Source organism: Thamnophis elegans, chromosome 17, assembly GCF_009769535.1.
Source record: "Thamnophis elegans isolate rThaEle1 chromosome 17, rThaEle1.pri, whole genome shotgun sequence".
NCBI lineage: Eukaryota > Metazoa > Chordata > Lepidosauria > Squamata > Colubridae > Thamnophis > Thamnophis elegans.
Genome location: NC_045557.1, coordinates 15,545,016 through 15,561,431, shown reverse-complemented (window position 1 = coordinate 15,561,431; position 16,416 = coordinate 15,545,016). Strand labels below are relative to the sequence as shown.

The 16,416-nt window shown below is 55.0% G+C and overlaps 1 protein-coding gene across 3 annotated transcripts in view; it reads right to left on the bottom strand.

The window, feature by feature from the left end:
- The window catches only part of LOC116519984 (prelamin-A/C-like), a 96,733-nt gene extending 84,272 nt beyond the window's left edge, over nucleotides 1-12,461 (bottom strand). Inside the window, exons 1-11 of one of the 3 annotated variants that reach the window (XM_032234114.1) lie at nucleotides 11,990-12,461; nucleotides 9,699-9,824; nucleotides 8,101-8,271; nucleotides 7,724-7,849; nucleotides 7,014-7,234; nucleotides 6,395-6,605; nucleotides 4,981-5,088; nucleotides 4,576-4,695; nucleotides 3,704-3,796; nucleotides 2,431-2,679; nucleotides 566-1,269 (exon numbers count right to left, since the gene is read on the bottom strand). In XM_032234114.1, coding sequence (XP_032090005.1) covers nucleotides 1,243-1,269; nucleotides 2,431-2,679; nucleotides 3,704-3,796; nucleotides 4,576-4,695; nucleotides 4,981-5,088; nucleotides 6,395-6,605; nucleotides 7,014-7,234; nucleotides 7,724-7,849; nucleotides 8,101-8,271; nucleotides 9,699-9,824; nucleotides 11,990-12,190 — 1,653 coding nt within the window. In that variant the 5' untranslated portion in view covers nucleotides 12,191-12,461 and the 3' untranslated portion in view covers nucleotides 566-1,242. Of the gene's footprint in view, nucleotides 1-565; nucleotides 1,270-2,430; nucleotides 2,680-3,703; nucleotides 3,797-4,575; nucleotides 4,696-4,980; nucleotides 5,089-6,394; nucleotides 6,606-7,013; nucleotides 7,235-7,723; nucleotides 7,850-8,100; nucleotides 8,272-9,698; nucleotides 9,825-10,857; nucleotides 10,865-11,989 lie in introns of those variants that run through there. The other 2 variants (XM_032234115.1, XM_032234113.1) reach the window with 2 other exon arrangements.
- Nucleotides 12,462-16,416: the final 3,955 nt, after the last annotated feature.

Here is a 16,416-nt window from a genome sequence, read left to right as displayed (position 1 = left end):
CCCAGTGGCTTCATGTAGGTATTAAATAGGAGGGGGGGGACAAGACCGACCCCTGCGGCACCCCATAATTTAAGGGGCCTAGGGGTCGACCTCTGCCCCCCAACCAACACCGACTGTGACCCGTTGGAGAGGTAAGAGGAAAACCACCGTAGAATGGTGTCTCCCACTCCCACCTCCTCCAGCCGTCGCAGAAGGATACCATGGTCGATGGTATCGAAGGCCGCTGACACGATTTTAATTTTAATTGGAGAATCCCTGAATGTCCACCTCCTAAAGTGTTTTAATGCAGGTATTAAACAACCTGATTTGGGCCGGAGGGGACTGACACGAGGTTAAATTCACGTTTCTCGAACGTGGCAATTTTAAAACTCGACTCCCCGGAGTCTCCCATACTGGCTGGGGAATTCTGGGAGTTGAAGTTCCTCCGCCTTAAACCTGCCAGGGCTGAGGACCCTGGGTTCAACAGGGGGCATCCCTCAAGTATCATTGCAACCCCAAACGGGTTCCGTCTGAAGGTCTCCCTCCCATTTTCAAAATGTAAACGAAGGTCAACTCTTGGCTTGTAGATTCTTCAAAAGAGTTGGACTCTTTTGCTCAAGGGCACGAATCGCTGGGAAGCAAGGCAGAAGTTAACCATGGTTAGTTAGTGGTCAACACCCCCCACAGGGAGAAGGTTAAGTGCAACAAATTTAAAGAGATTTCCCTGGAAGAGAGTTTCACAACCACACCAACTTTAAGATGGGGGGGGGAGACTGGCTGGGGAATTCTTGGGAGTTGAAGTCCCCCCCTCTTAAAGTTGGTGAAGTTGCCAAACGGTGGCCCAGAAGAAGGGGAAAAACTTTGTGATTTTTGATTCGTTTTTCAAAGAAAACTTTGGTATTCAAGCACACACACAGACGGATCCTGTCCTTTTGCAGGCTCCCCCTTACTAGAAGAAACATATGACAATTCTAGGACTTTTTTCCTTTTTGGCAGTAATAGATTCACCTCTTTGGCAGGTTTTAAACTTCCTTTTAAACCTTTGAGATAGAAAAAAGACCCCCCCCACCCCCTTAAAAAACCTGAAGCATCTTTAGCGTATTTATATAGAGATATATAGATATAGATATAGATATGTAATAAAGTATAAATTCTTGCATAGAAAATAACTTCTTTTAAAAATGGTTTCCTCTTTTTCTGAGCAGGTAAAGGACAGAGAGCTCCATAAAGCAGATTTGAGTGCATGTCGGGAACATCAGACGATTACATGATGCTGCAGTTTGAAGGACCCTAAGAGGGGAGAGAGAGAGAAGACTGACATAGGGTCAGAAGGGACCTCAGAGGTCATCTAGCCCAGCCCCCTCCCCAAGCAAGAGACCCTCTTCCATTCCACGCAATTTGCCCTCCGATCGTTACTTAAGAGCCTCCAGGGACGAAGCACGGAGGAATTGTTCTCGCAATCAGGACATTTCTCCCTCATTCTAGGCTCAGGGCCGATCCAGAACCGGGCCTCCCTCAAAATGCCAGCAAGGGAGTTGTGGGAGAGGCAGGCGTGGCTGCCAGCCCAAAAGGCTTATGGGGAGGGACACATGGACCTGCCTGCCCAGGGGAAGAACAGGCCCTTCCCCAGAGCTAAGGCTGCCTCTGTGTGACCAAACCTCCGGGGAGACAATCGCCGAGACCATTTTCCAAACGGCAAAGTTTTCTGCATAAAAAGTCTCCACACCTCCGGGGGGTCTTTGACAGCCTCCCCACCAGTGCAGCCACTGAGCAGCCCGCCACGCTTGTGCATGCGCTTCCAGCAGGCCAGCGGGTCTTCGGGTTCTGCCGTGAATGCGCAGAGGTGGGGGGGGAGGGCACATGCAGAAGGGGGGCACATGCGGGGGCCACATGTCATGTGCAGGAGATGTGGGCATGTATGCATGGGGCTACATATGCGCGGCGGCCACGCACACATTGCATTGGGGGAGTTGGGAGCACACAGGTGCCTCCTTGCGTTCGCATGGTTTGGGGACTCGGTCTGGAAGGGAGCTCAGAGGTCTTCTAGTCCAACCCCTGTTCAAGCCGGAGACCGAATTCCATGCCAGACAACGCATACGCTAAGCCTGGGCACAAAGCCAACTGGAGTTGACTGTTCTCGTGTGAACGTTGCAGCCTTTCAGGGTTTTCAGCCCACCCCACGCCTGCTGTTCAGTGGGGACCATCCCGGCCTTCCCCACATGCCCTGGCTGAGGAGCCCCGTGTGGCACAGAGGGTGCCAGGAAGCCCTGGGATGCCCACAGCCATCTCTCTGCCTCCCTGGAAGGACTGACAGTGCACAGTGATCGGTCTCAGGAGCTTTCCCGCAAGGGAAGGAAGGGGGGCACTCAGAATTGGAGGCCTCCCACCACAAAGCCCCCTCCTCCTCTGGCCCAGGATCACACATGCCCGCTGGGGCGCCCCCAGACTGACCTGCTGCTGTGGGGTGGAGCTGCCCAGGATGTAGGAGCGGGGCAGGAGGCTCTCCCCGAGGTTGGTGCCTCCACTGCGGTAGCTGCGCGTGATGGTCAAGCTGGAGGAGGAGGAGCCGGTAGACATGGTGCTGGTGCCCACATTCGTGCCCCCGGATGACTTCTCTGCCGGCTGCCCACATGTGCCACACAACACTGTGCGAGAACGCAGGTTGTACTCGCCCGGATCTCCGCTGGCACTGCAGTGGCTCTGGAGAAGGGAGGAAGAGGGGAAGAAGCAGAGCTTGGCGCCACCCGGACCGAGACCCCACCTGGGGCTGGAGATGCTGGATTCGGATCTGGGGGCTCCTTGGTGCCTTTTTAAAACACAGCCCAGTGTAGAATCCACGTTACATTTAACTATTCCAGAAATAAAAGATTACACTGGAATTGAGGCTAAACGCATTTCTCTTACTCGTTAGATTTACAAGCCTGTAAATGGAGCAGGTTAACCAGCTGAAGGCTAAATTTGCAACGTGGTCTGAAGTCTCCAATGGACACAAAGGCAAAACTTCCGTTCTTCCCATTTCAGGCTTTGATTAAGAGGCCTTTGTCTTGTATTTCCTTTCAGTAGCCGTGAATGCTGGGGAAGATTCCACCCTGGGATTCCCGAGATCTCCTCATTTCCACCCACTCCACACAGAGGGGAAGTTTGCCCAGAGTCTGAGACACGGACGGCCTGTCAGTTTAGTTCATGAAATGAACAATAAATAAGGACTGGCTTTACTCCATTTATTTGGCCCTTTTGTTTAAAAGAAGGAGAGGCAGGCAAGGATTTCAGGGATCCTTGGTGCTGCCGGAGCTTCCTTGAAACGCCTGCAAGAAAAAGGGCAAACTCGGGGAGCCCCCCAGGATCCCTCGTGTCAGCTCTGAGCTACAAAAGATTCTCCTTTCTTGGTATAAATATTTCAGTTTCTACACCTGAGAATAATGAAAACTATTGTTAAAACTGAGGCTGAGTTCGGCTGTCTGCTTGCCTTCACTGTCACTGGGGGCCTCTGAACGGACTCTTAATCTCCGTTGCAGACAAACAGACGGAAGAAATCCTGGGCAGAACACGGTCACACAAAACCCCAAAATTTCTCCCGGGGGAGTCCTGGCCCCACAGCCAGAGCCCTTTGCTTTTGGGAAACACCCCACCACTCCCCCCCCCCCCCGGATGGCTGCTGAGTTGTGCTTGTTCCCCATGGAAGCCAGCCCTCCGGGGCGGCCCTCCGCCTCCCCCCAAAACTCACGTGGTGGTGGTGGCCGTGGGCGCCATCCTCATCATCCTCATCATCGTCATCATTGACAACAACCGTGCGCACCAGCTTCCGCATGGCCACCTCCTGCAGGGAGGGAGGAATGAGGGGGCTGTTTCTGCTCCAGCCCATCTCAGCGGGATTTGGGAGGGAAAGAGCCAGGAAAACAGGGGGGGCAGAAGAGGGGCTCCCGCCTTCGACCCAGGACCCTCCACCATCAGCCAAGCCCTGAGCCACGCCAGGAGGGGAAAGCGCCTTCCGTCCTGGCACCCCCAAGAAAAGGGCCAGGATGCCTCTATTGGCACCCCACCCCCCCAACTCATTAACCCCTCATTAACCTCCTATGTGTCACACACACACACACACACACCACTGTAATTGTTTTTGCATGCTCGGAATTGTCTCCAAATTAAACGGGAATTGAGAGAGTCACCAAGGCTCCCTATCTGGATTTCCAGAATTGATTTAGGGGCATTTTTAGGCAACAAAATTAGAGGGGGGAGCCTGAATCCCCCTGATGAGGGAAAGAGGAAACCCAGAGGGGCAAAGAGGAGCGTAGCCCACCCACCCCCAGCCTTTTTACAGTTATGCAGCCAGAATAGTCCATTTTTTTTTGTTAATTATAACTCCTCCTATATTTCTCACTGTTTTTCTAGCTCCGTTTTTATTGTGTTTATAAGCCACCCAGAGTTACTCTGGACAGGGGGCGTTAATTCCGCAATCCAGAGTTAGGTTAATTGAATTAATTAATTCCATAATGCTCTGTCCCCTTTCCGGCACCAAGGTTGACCCCCTTTACCCACCCACACAACGAAGACGCCGTGGGGCTGTGCGCCCACCCAACCCCCGAATCCCAGCCGCCTTACCTCCCCGCTGGAGGTCAGCAGTGCTGTGCGTAAGCTGTCGCCGGACCCCCAGGAGCTTTGGTTCTTCCAGACCATGTCCGTGGGGGGGTTGTGGGACACCCCTGCGCCCGCAGCCCAGATCTTGCAGGGGAAGGAAGAGAAGAGTTTAATAGATTTAATAGATTTGTGATTTAATAGATTTGTATCCCGTAAGACAGTGGTTCCCAAACTTGGCAACTTTAAGACTTGTGGACTTCAACTCCCAGAATTCTCCAGCCAGCAGAGCAAGTCTTAAAGTTGCCAAGTTTGGGAACCACTGCGTTGACGACCCTTGCAGAGTACCTCCCCACGGCTGGCATGGGCACCAGAGGGACGGGGGGGGGCTCCCAACCATTCCTGCCCACCAAGCCCACCGTTGCTGCTCACCGTGACCAGCTGGCCGGCCTTCAAGGTGAACTTGGGAGGGAACCTGTAGCAAATGGGTGCGTCTTCTCCATTCTGGCGCTTGATCTGCCAATTTCCCAGCGACTGGTCCTAAGGGGGCATAAAGGGGGAGGCATGGCGGGCATCTCACGGGGCTTAGGTGGCCCAAGAGATGCCAGGCAGGCTGGGGGGGGGAGGAGGCGGCTGTGCCAACCAAAAGGAAGGCAGTTCTGAGGGTGGGAAAAGAAATAGAAGGCTGCAACCAGAGAGTGAGAGGCCAATTTACATTTGTCAAAGAAAATCAGAAGTTTAATATTTATTTTATCTTCTTTTTCTGCACTCCTGTCTTTCTCTTTTTCTTCTCTCCTTTTTCCTTCTCTCTCTACTCCAGTAGTTCTGGTTAGTTTTCATCTGGCTTCTTCAAAAGTTTAATGAAGTTATATATAAAAAGCTCCTCCATTCCTCCTGACCAGGAGCCAGAGAGAGACTCCGCTGGGGGGGTCACAAAGCAAGGCCGTCTGTCTCTGAAGCAGGGAAGGCCGCCTGGAATCTGCCTTCGGCTCCAGCCAAACTCCAACCGTCACAGGAGGTGACCATTGCAAACTCAAGGAGACTCTCCATGGGCTCAGAGGGAGGGAAGCCACCGCCTTTCCCAGCTCCCAGGGGGCTGCGGGGGGGGGGGGGGAAGGGGGACACTCAGCTCTAAAAAGTACCCATGAAGCCTCAACAAAACCTGCTTTGTGGGGTCCTGGGTGCCCTCTGAGCTTGGTGGTTTTCTTGCAGAGGTTTCACGACCCAACTAGGTGACCTCATCAGACCAAACACATCCCCTCTGGCAGGCAACGCCCAGATAAGCAGGGATTAACCCCAGACAAAGAAGCAGAAAACAATACTTCAATCAAGGAACCACCAAGGAGACAGACACCCCCTCCCCAGAATCCCTGGCAGGGCAGGCTGCTGTTCATGAACAGAGACCAAAGCCCACTTCCATCCAGCACTGATGATGTTACCTAGTTGAGTCAGGAGACGTCTGCAAGGAAACAGCTCAGCTCAGAGTTCAACTCTCAGCTGCAGGGATTCTCTGCTATTAAACACTAAATTCTTCCATTTATCTTGGGTGGGCTACACATTTAAATAAAAAAGCACCATCTTCAAACTAGATGAGAATTTGCTGTTCTCAGCTGTTACGTCGCCTCCCTTTTCCATCCCATCCGACTCTTAGGGGGCCCCCTGAAAAAGAGGGGGGGCTGAACGACAGGATCTTGGGGGGCCTCCGCCCTACAAAGACACGGCTGCCTCTTGCAGCTCAAAGGTCAACTGGGTGACTTTACGCCCCCCCTATGCCCCCCCCAGGAGCAGACGGCTTCCTCGGCCCTCCTTGCCCAGGACTTCTGGACCTCCGGCCACCAGCAACCACCTCGCTGGACTTGTTCCTCAGCCGGACAAACTTGCCCTCCAGGTCCACCTCCTCCACAGCCACGCGGCCGCTGGTGCGGGCATGCTGGGAGAAGCTGGTGCGGCTCTCGCCGTCCTCCAGCTTCCTTTTCTTGGTGGCGCTTTGTCCAGAGGAAGAGACCCGGATGCGGGAGCCGCTCTTCTGGGAGGAGGGGCTGGGGGAGAGGCGCAACCTGGGGGTGGGGGGAGAAAGAGAGGCTGGGGGCTGAGGCAGAGGCCGCTTCCCCAGGGATGCCCACAGCAGGCAGGAGGGCTGCAGTGCCCACCCTCGGTGCCAGGGGAAGCAGCGCTCGGGCCAAGCGGACCTTGCTGCCCGAAGGGTCTCTGCCCCACCCGTCCCAGAAGGGCCCCCAAACGCTCCCCCCGAAGGAGGGGCAGCCGGGCAAACCCCAGATCTGGACCCGAAGGCTTTCCGTCTCCTCAGTGAGGGGGGGCGACCTTTTCCCAGCAGACTCTCCAGGTCACCCCTGAAGGTCCCAGGCTGCCTGTGCTGGGGGGGGGGGCTGCCCAGCTTGGCCAAGCCCCCCCCCCCCGAGACCAAGGTGGTCTGCCTAGCTTGCAAAGGGTGCCCAGGCGCCCACCTCTCCTCCTCGCCCTCCAGGAGTTTGCGGTAGGCGTTGATCTCCATGTCCAGGGCCAGCTTGATGTCCAGCAGCTCCTGGTACTCGTCCAGCTGCTGCTGCATTCGGGCCCTCATCTCGGCCATCTCCCGCTCCTTCTCCGCCAGGATACGGCGGCTGGTATCCCGCTCCCGGGCCAGGGAATCCTCCAGGTCCCGCAGCTTCGCCTCCTTGGCTGCCAGCTGGGGGGGGAGGAAGGCAAGAGAGGGGTGGGGGCCTGGACAGGGGGGGGGGAAGCAGACCCCTGCCCCAGATCCCCAATCCCTTTCCATCCCAACCCAAAAGGGTGGAGGCCAAGCAGGGTCTCCTCCTGCGGCAGGGCTTGACCCCAAAGATTGCAAGGGGGGGCACTGGATGTCCTCCCCCAGGGAGGGAAGAGGGGAGGGGGGCCCGTAAGGTGGCCAACGGGATTCTGTTCCCCAGAGCCAGTCCTCCACATACGGTGCTTCTGCCCATCGGCTGATTTTTTTTATTATATATATTTGTATTCTTTTTCTTAAACACTGAACAAACGGTTGTAAGTCCAGGACCACCAGCACCCCCAAACCTCCAAAGGGGGGCCCAGAACCAGGTGCCACAAAGGGACGGCCCTTCCTGCGGTCGGAGCCAAAGCGGCTGGAGGCCGAGCGGCTGTGGGAGCAGCCCCCCTCCCCCCCCCCGCGGGGCCCTACCTGCTTCTGCAGCTGGCTGAGCTGGGCGGAGAGGCTGTCGATGCGAATCCGCGTCTGCTGAAGCTCCTCGTGAGCCGTCCCAGCCAGGCTGCTGTTCCTCTCGGCCGACTGCTTGGCGTTTTCCAGCTGCAAAGGTTGGAAAGAGGCTTATTGCAAAGGGGCTAGTCCTCAAGGCTGCTCAGGCTGCTCTGCAGGGCAGGAGTGGGGACCCCCCCTCCAAGGCTAAGAGCTTGGCCCCGTCCTGCCTCAGTGCCCCCACCCCCCATCCTCTCAAGGCTGCAGTGAGGGGGAGCTGGGGGGCCTTCTCTGGACTCCAGAGCACCTGAAAGGGAGGGGGCAGCGGGAGTCCTCCCCCCAGCCACCCCCGGGTGACCTACCTTGGCTGCATAGGTCTTCTCCAGCTCCTCCTTGTAGAGCCTGACCTGGGCCTCGTGCTGCCCACGGAGGTCCTGCAGCGCATCGGCCAGCTTGTTCTCGAACTCCCGCTGGCGCCCGTTGTCGATCTCCACCAGGCGCGTCTCGTGGCGGCGTTTGCTCTCACGGAGCTCCTGCCGAGGGCAGAGGGTGAGCAGGGCATCCCAGGACTGGCAGGGAGGCACAATCCCCCCCAACCGCAACCCCTTCCCCCCCCAGCCCCACCCTGCAGCCCCCAGGATCCCCAGCTCCTCTGTGGGGCCGTTCCAGGTGTGGGGAGAAGAGGCTGCAGGAGCCGGGCTGACTGCCTGGCCCAAGGCAGGGTGGCGAGTTCAAGTCTCCCATGGCCACCGTCATGCCGGGGAAGGACAGACCCACACCACATTTTTCAGGGCCGTTGTAACTTTGAGCCGTCACTAAACGACCTGCCGTAACTCCAGGACTTCCTGCATGGAAAGAGTTTGAAGTCTCCACTTTTTTCTCTCCGTCTCTCTCTCTCTTCCTTCTCTAACTTCTGTTTTTTCTCTGTTTTTATTTCATAAGGAAACTTAACAATAAGCTTCATTTTAGAATGGGTGGGTATTTTACGGAGGGAGACCCCAACTCAAAATAAGGGGGAATTCGTGGCTGCGAGAGCTGTGGAGCAGCAGGGTCCCCTTTCAAGCCGAAGCAACTTGAAGATGTCTGGCTGGGGAATTCTGGGAGTTGAAGTCCGGACATCTTCAAGTTGCCAAGGTTGAGAAACACTGTCCTAGACACTGAATTGTTTATACGTGAATGCTGGCTGGGGAATTCTGGGAGTTGAAGTCCAGACATCTTCAAGTTGCCAAGGTTGAGAAACACTGTCCTAGACACTGAATTGTTTATACGTGAATGCTGGCTGGGGAATTCTGGGAGTTGAAGTCCAGACATCTTCAAGTTGCCAAGGTTGAGAAACACTGTCCTAGACACTGAATTGTTTATACGCGAATGCTGGCTGGGGAATTCTGGGAGTTGAAGTCCGGACATCTTCAAGTTGCCAAGGTTGAGAAACACTGTCCTAGACACTGAATTGTTTATACGCGAATGCTGGCTGGGGAATTCTGGGAGTTGAAGTCCGGACATCTTCAAGTTGCCAAGGTTGTGAAACACTGTCCTAGACACTGAATTGTTTATACGCGAATGCTGGCTGGGGAATTCTGGGAGTTGAAGTCCGGACATCTTCAAGTTGCCAAGGTTGAGAAACACTGTCCTAGACACTGAATTGTTTATACGCGAATGTTGGCTGGGGAATTCTGGGAGTTGAAGTCCGGATATCTTCAAGTTGCCAAGGTTGAGAAACACTGTCCTAGACACTGAATTGTTTATACGCGAATGCTGGCTGGGGAATTCTGGGAGTTGAAGTCCGGACATCTTTAAGTTGCCAAGGTTGAGAAACACTGTCCTAGACACTGAACTGTTTATACGTGAACGCTGGCTGGGGAATTCTGGGAGTTGAAGTCCGGACATCTTCAAGTTACCAAGGTTGGGAAACACTGGGCTAGATGACCTCTAAGGAGCCCTTCAGGGTTGTGGGACTCACCTCGCTATAGATGTTTTTCTGGACGTCCAGCTCCTCCTTCAGGGTCTGCAGCCTGTTCTCCGCATCCACCCTCCGCAGCATTTCGTCCTGAAGCTGCTTCTTGATGTCGGCCAAGGATCCCTCCACCTGTTGGGGGACAAAGGAGGGACCCCCGTCACGCCTGGAAGGGAGACCCTGTGTGGCCTCAGCTGCTCCACAGGAGCCCCCACCCTCCTCTCCAGGTCCCCCTCCCCTAGTCAAGAGCTGGGAGTTTCAGCCAACCATCCCGATTCGGCTTCTCCCCCTCAAGGCCTCCTCAGGCCTCTCAGGAGTCTGCAGGGAGGGGAAAACGCCAGAGAGTCTGAAGCAGAAGGAGAGCCAGAAGGCACCAGACTAGCAGGAGACGGGGAGTTCTAGTCCCGCCTTAGTCACAGAAGCCCCGGGTGACTTTGGTCCAATCACAGGGGGACTGGGAGTTCTAGTCCCACTTTAGGCACAGAAGCCCCGGGTGACTTTGGTCCAATCACAGGGGGACTGGGAGTTCTAGTCCCACCTTAGGCACAGAAGCCCCGGGTGACTTTGGTCCAATCACAGGGGGACTGGGAGTTCTAGTCCCACTTTAGGCACAGAAGCCCCGGGTGACTTTGGTCCAATCACAGGGGGACTGGGAGTTCTAGTCCTGCCTTAGGCACAGAAGCCCCTGGGTGACTTTGGACCAATCACCAGGAGACTGGGAGTTATAGTCCCGTCTTAGGCACAGAAGCCCCTGGGTGACTTTGGTCCAATCACCAGGAGACTGGGAGTTCTAGTCCCGCCTTGGGCGTGAAAGCCGACCGTGTGACTTTGGGGCCGCTCCTTCTCTCTCAGCCCAGCCCACCTCACAGGGTTGTTGTGCTGGGAAAAACAGGAAGGAGGAGTAATTTAGTGTGGCCAATTTGAGTTGTTTATAAAAATAAGGAAGGCAGGATATAAATAAATAAACTATAGAAACAAACAAACAGATGGAAAATGCCCCTGGGCAGGGAGGAAGATCCCTGGCTGGGGAGGATGGGAGCACGAGTCCCCACAGCCAGATCCTCTGAAAGGCCGGTGAATGGAAGAGTCCATTTGCTTTCCAGCTGTCCATTCCTCCTCTCTGCCTTGGCAAATGGTGGGCTCCACCGCCCCCGGCTGGCCTCACCTGGTTCCTGCAGACATGAATGTCAACTGGTAAAGCATTTACACAGTGAGCTTCTCCAGCCCCCCCAGCCAGTTTGGGGGAGCAAGTGGGAGGGTGGGGGGGGGGGAGTGAAGGTAAAATGAAGCTGATCATAAAATCCAGACTGTCCTGGAGCACAGCCCAGAGAGGGTGCAGGATGGACATAAAGTGGGGAAAGCAGAGCTAATTTCGGGACAGTCGATGGCACCTCTGTGGCCAGGAGCAGTCTACCTTCGAAGGGCCACAACTGAGCACAGTCAACAGCTCTGCTGGTCCTCACAGACCAAGGAAATTCTCAACCTTGGCAGCTGAATGATGGGTGGGCTCAAACTCCCAGAATTCCCCCGTCAGCTGCCAAGCTGGAGAAATATTCTTCTGTATCTTGCTGCTGTTTTGGCCTCCTAGGGAGCCGAGGTGGCCCAGTGGTTAAATGCAGCACTGCAGGCCACTTCAGCTGACTGCAGTTTTGCAGTTCGGAGGTTCAAATCTCACCGGCTCAAGGTTGACTCAGCCTTCCATCCTTCCGAGGTGGGTGAAATGAGGGCCCTGACTGTGGGGGCGATATGCTGACTCTGTAAACCGCTTAGAGAGGGCTGAAAGCCCTATGAAGCGGTATATAAGTCTAACTGCTATTGCTATTGCTCCTTCCGGCACAGCACACATTAAAGCCACAATTACAGAAGGCGCCCAAAGAGGAAGCATGGCCAAATTAAAAGCATCGCAGGAGCCCAGCCACCCATTGTCCGGGAGGGGGGAGAAACCCAAAGACCACCAGCCTGCCTTCAGTCCTGGAAGCCTAAAAAGGTCGACCAGCCTAGGAAGGACCTGGAAGGCTGGTGACCCGTCTCCTAGCACAGTGGTTCCCAAACTTGGCAACTTTAAGACTTGTGGACTTCAACTCTGCTGGCTGGAGAATTCTGGGAGTTGAAGTCCACAAGTCTTAAAGTGGCATCGTCTACCTGAGCCTACAAACTCACTCCTCCTGGCACGTTTTGGGACCAGGAGTCCAAAGGTGGACGCAGGAGGGAGGCCCAGAAGGAGAAAGAGCCCCCGTCCCATCTCGAGGGCAGAACAGAGGGACCCCTGGGGTTCTTCGCAGGTGTGCCTGGTCTACCTTGGCCAGCTGGCCTCTGAGGTCGCGGACTTCAGCCTCCAGGTTGCGCTTCTCCCCCAAGGCGGTGCTGAGCGCGGCCTCCTTGGAGTTGAGCAGGGCCTCCACATCCTTCAGGCGGGCCTGGGCAGCGAGCAGGTCTCCTTCCTTCTTGGCGTTCCTGAAAGGGAAAGAAGCGGCGATGGGGTCAGGAGGGAAGAGCATTCCCAGCAGCCCCACCGGAAGGCAAGATGGACTTCGGCACCAGCCCACAAGATGATCCCCATGGGAGGAAGACTTGGGAGCACCAGAACATTCACCCAATTTAAACCCAGGCCCAGAGATAAAGAGAATGACCCCATTCACACGTTTCAGCAAGCTTTCCCTAAGTAAACCCCAACAGGCTCACGTGAGAGCAGAATTGCATTTTCTGGGAACCTGGCGCCCCCATTTGGCTGTTGTCAGCACCTCTCCATTAATTAATTAGGAAAGAAAGACCACGAGACTCCATGTGTGGAAATCAAGTGTACTTTTACTAATTAAGAATGATTAAAGGCATAGCGAAGCGAAGTCTGATTATTTAGGCGCGACAGCGATTGATATATAGAATAGCCCATTCCCCACGATCGCACAGATTAGGCCTCCTCCGAGTTCCATCTGCCAGTCAGTGTCGACTGGCAACTACGCGGAGGAGAGCCTTTTCAGTAGTAGCTCCGACCCTTTGGAACGATCTCCCCATGGAGATTCATACCCTCACCACCCTCCAGACCTTCCGCGCAGCCCTCAAGACCTGGCTATCCCGTCAGGCCTGGGGATAAAGATCGTAATCTGTCCCCACCCGAATGATGAATGTTGTGTTTTATTTTTACTTGCACTGTTTTCATGTTTATTGTTTTATTGTATTGTATCCCCTTCCCTATAAATTGTAAGCCGCCCTGAGTCCCTTCAGGGAAAAGGGCGGCCTATAAATAATAAACTAAAGTAAACTAAACTAAACCCACCCCTTGGCATCATAGTCCCAGTCCAATCATAAGTCTTTCAAGTGTCAGGTGTGAGATAACTTCAAAAGGCATCACGAAGATGGAATGTCGGTGCCGTTAGTCCTGGCGGGAAACACCCACGCATGCGTAGTCCGATCAGCCGGTGAACTCCAGAACCTTCCTCCAGCACAATGAGTAACCCCTCCCAAATACCATGCCCTCCCTCCCCGTTTCATGGCAGCCGAAGCAACAGCAAAGCAGAGGCTGACAGCTGTGCTGATCATTGCCTAAGATCTTGTGGGCTTCAACAAGCAGGAACTTTAAATTAGTTTGGACCAAATGCTTAAAGCAATCAATATCCCACCCAGAGGACCTCTCTTTCACCGTGTGTGTGTGTGTGTGTGTTTGCTTGCTGCTGGTTTACCGGTTTGCAACCCGCATGGAACGTGTGTGTGTGTGTGTACGTGCCAGAGGTGCGCTACGTGCCTGTGCACCGTTCAATGTAAACCCTTCATGCACACGCAGAACAATTTACAGTGAACCGCACATGTGCAGTCAGTAAAATCCAAAACGGCGGGGGCCCAGCAGCGATGAGGGAAGCGGTTCAGAGGAGCGTCATGCCTGGGTTGCTGTCAGTTCCGTGACCCAGGCCTGTATTCCCCTCCTGGTTCTGCCTTTCCCCCGTGGGATGGGCTCCCTCGCCAGGAAGGGGGAGAAGCTGCCGACTGGGCCCCCGGGGCCTTTGCTCAGGTGCTTCCTCCCCCCCCCAGCTTTGCTCAGAGAAGAGGATCCAAGGCCTGTGCAGCGCTAAGGAAGATGCTGAAGGGAAACGAGAGAGAGGTTCCCCATCACGAAACGCTGGGCTGACTGAGGAGAGAGGCCGTTCTATTCTCACCTGCTTCCTTCCAAACTGGGTGCCGAGCGCTGGGGGCCTTTCAGGATTTCAGGCTGGGGGGGGGCAAAAGACAAATGCCCCCCCTGAAGAAAGAGGCAAAGGGCGCCCGCGGCAGCAGGAAGGTTGAGTGGCAGAGCGATGCTTCCCACCCCGATATCCCACCGCCGCAGTTGGTGAGGATAATCAACTGGGAATTCGTGCCGTATTTGTAGCTCAGGGTTCGAGTGGGGAGGGGTCCCGCTCGGAGCTTCTGGTTTCCTTGCAGACGTTTCCCTGAAGCTAAAGTCGGCACATCTTGCGCTTTGCCAAGGAACACCGGAGTCTTATCCTGTCTGGCATTTTTCAGCCACACGGCGGAGACCCCTCTGTGTATTTATAGTGGCACGAAACATCATTTGGGGGATCTTCCGAGTTGCAACAGCACTGAAAAAAGGGGGGCCTAGTTCTCCCCACCTATGACCCCTTGGGTACTTGAGAGACCGCCTTCTGCCGATTACCTCCCTAAACCGACCAATTAGATCGCACAGACTAGGCCTCCTCCGAATTCCATCAGCTGGTCAATGCCGACTGGCGACCACACGGAGGAGAGCCTTCTCTGTTGCTGCCCCGACCCTATGGAACGAGCTCCCCATGGAGATCCGCACCCTCACCACGATCCAGACCTTCCGCGCAGCCCTCAAGATCTGGCTCTCCCAGCAGGCCTGGGAATAGGTTTCCAATCACCCGCCCGAGTGTTTGATTGCTGAATGAAAGTTGTGTTTTATCATTTTTCTTTTGTTCACTAATTGTTTGTTTTGACCTTGCACTTCCCCTCCCCTGTGGTTGTAAGCCGCCCTGAGTCCCCTCAGGGAAAAGGGCGGCATATAAATCCCAATAAACCTCAAACCTCAAACCTACTCAGCGTCGCATCGCATCCACTGCCTGGAGATGTGAAAAGTCAAGCCGGATAGAAAGGCAGCGATACACGAAGCCCTCCAGAACAGGCGTTTCCAGCCTTGGCGCCTTTCGGACTTGCGGACTTCAACTCCCAGAACTGCTTTGCTGGCGGAGGAACTCTGGGAGTTGAAGTCCACAAGTCTGAAAGGCGCCACGGTTCACGGTTCATGCTCCAGAATGCTAAGCTCAGGCCCGGATCCCGGAGGAGGAGGAGGAGGGGGCCTGGCACGTGGCAGGGTCACCCACAGAGAAACCGTGAAGCCAGAGGGGAGTTGGTTGCGTGGCTCTGCTTGCGAAAAGGACACTGGCCACGTTTTACGGAGGGGAACGTCCACACTGCGGCAGCACCAAAGGCCGCGTTCTCCGCTGGGCAGAGGCCATGGGAGCAATGGCTGGGAGGGGGCCTCCGTGGGTGGCATCCAGTGAAGCCAGCAGGGAAGAGGGAGGGGCTCCTAAGTAGCCCCTCCCACGCTCTCCGTGTCCGAGCCCAAAGGCCGGGTGCCGGCAGCGGAGCCAAAGCAGGGGAAACGGGGCCTCGGTATTTAAGAAACGTTCACTTGGCTTCGATTTAGGAAGGAGAGGGAAGGAATGCAGACGAGGGGAAGAAAAAGCGGCATGTTGATCTGCGCTCCGGTCCAAGTTTCCACTCCTCGGCTGCCTCCCTTTCCTCCTCGGAGCAGGGAAGGCGCAGGAGAAGCCACCACAGCAGCCACTTCGAGGCTGAGCGGAGGGAAGGAGGGAAGCCAGTCATTTGGGGGATCTTCCGAGTTGCAACAGCACTGAAAAAAGGGGGGCCTAGTTCTCCCCACCTATGACCCCTGCCGCAGCCCCCCGGGTGGCGTGATGGAAGTTCAGACGCTTGGCAGCTGACTCACATTTGTGATGGTCGCAGTGCCTTTTTTAGCGACCTTCTGACAAGCAAAGTCAGTGGGAAGCCAGATTCACTTCAACCAGTGGTTCCCAAACTTGGCAACTTTAAGACTTGTGGACTTCAACTCCCAGAAGCGAAGGGCAAAAAGGACACTGGGCATCCTTGAAGGGGTCCATTTCTCCTTTTTACCCTTCCGTAAAATGCAAATACAAATGAAAATAGTGAGAGAGCAGAGGAGGAGAAACCGGGGGAGAAAAGGGGGAGAAGGAAGAAAAGCATTGACTTCAGGGTCTTTTTAACGCAGCAGAATAAGATGAGCCTTTTAGCGTATCTGTTTTTCAAGGGAGGGCCGTGCAGTCATTCTGCCCACTGGGCTCTGGGTCGCAAAAGCAAAGTGGCACTTCTAGTCCTCATGACCATTCCTCCACACACAGAGAGCTTCTTTGCCAGAAACGGGAGATGGGGACCTTCGAGATGCCAACAAAGAGGTTGCCAAGGAGACCTTTGGGCTGTTTCTCAAAAACAACATCACAGCAACCCCTCGGATGCAATCGGGATTCCCCCCCCCCCTCCCAGCCGGCCGCCCCAGGAAGTGGAATCTCAGAGTCATTCATTTTTATGTCACAAGGCTTTTCAAAGAAGGTGGGAAAAAAGGACTTTCTATTTTGGGTTTGGGAACTTCCTCTGCTGCTGCCGAGTTTGCAAAGCTGGCCCAGAACCAGCATGGGGACCATCAGCCCCCTTCTCCCCACACCAAGATTACGAAAGA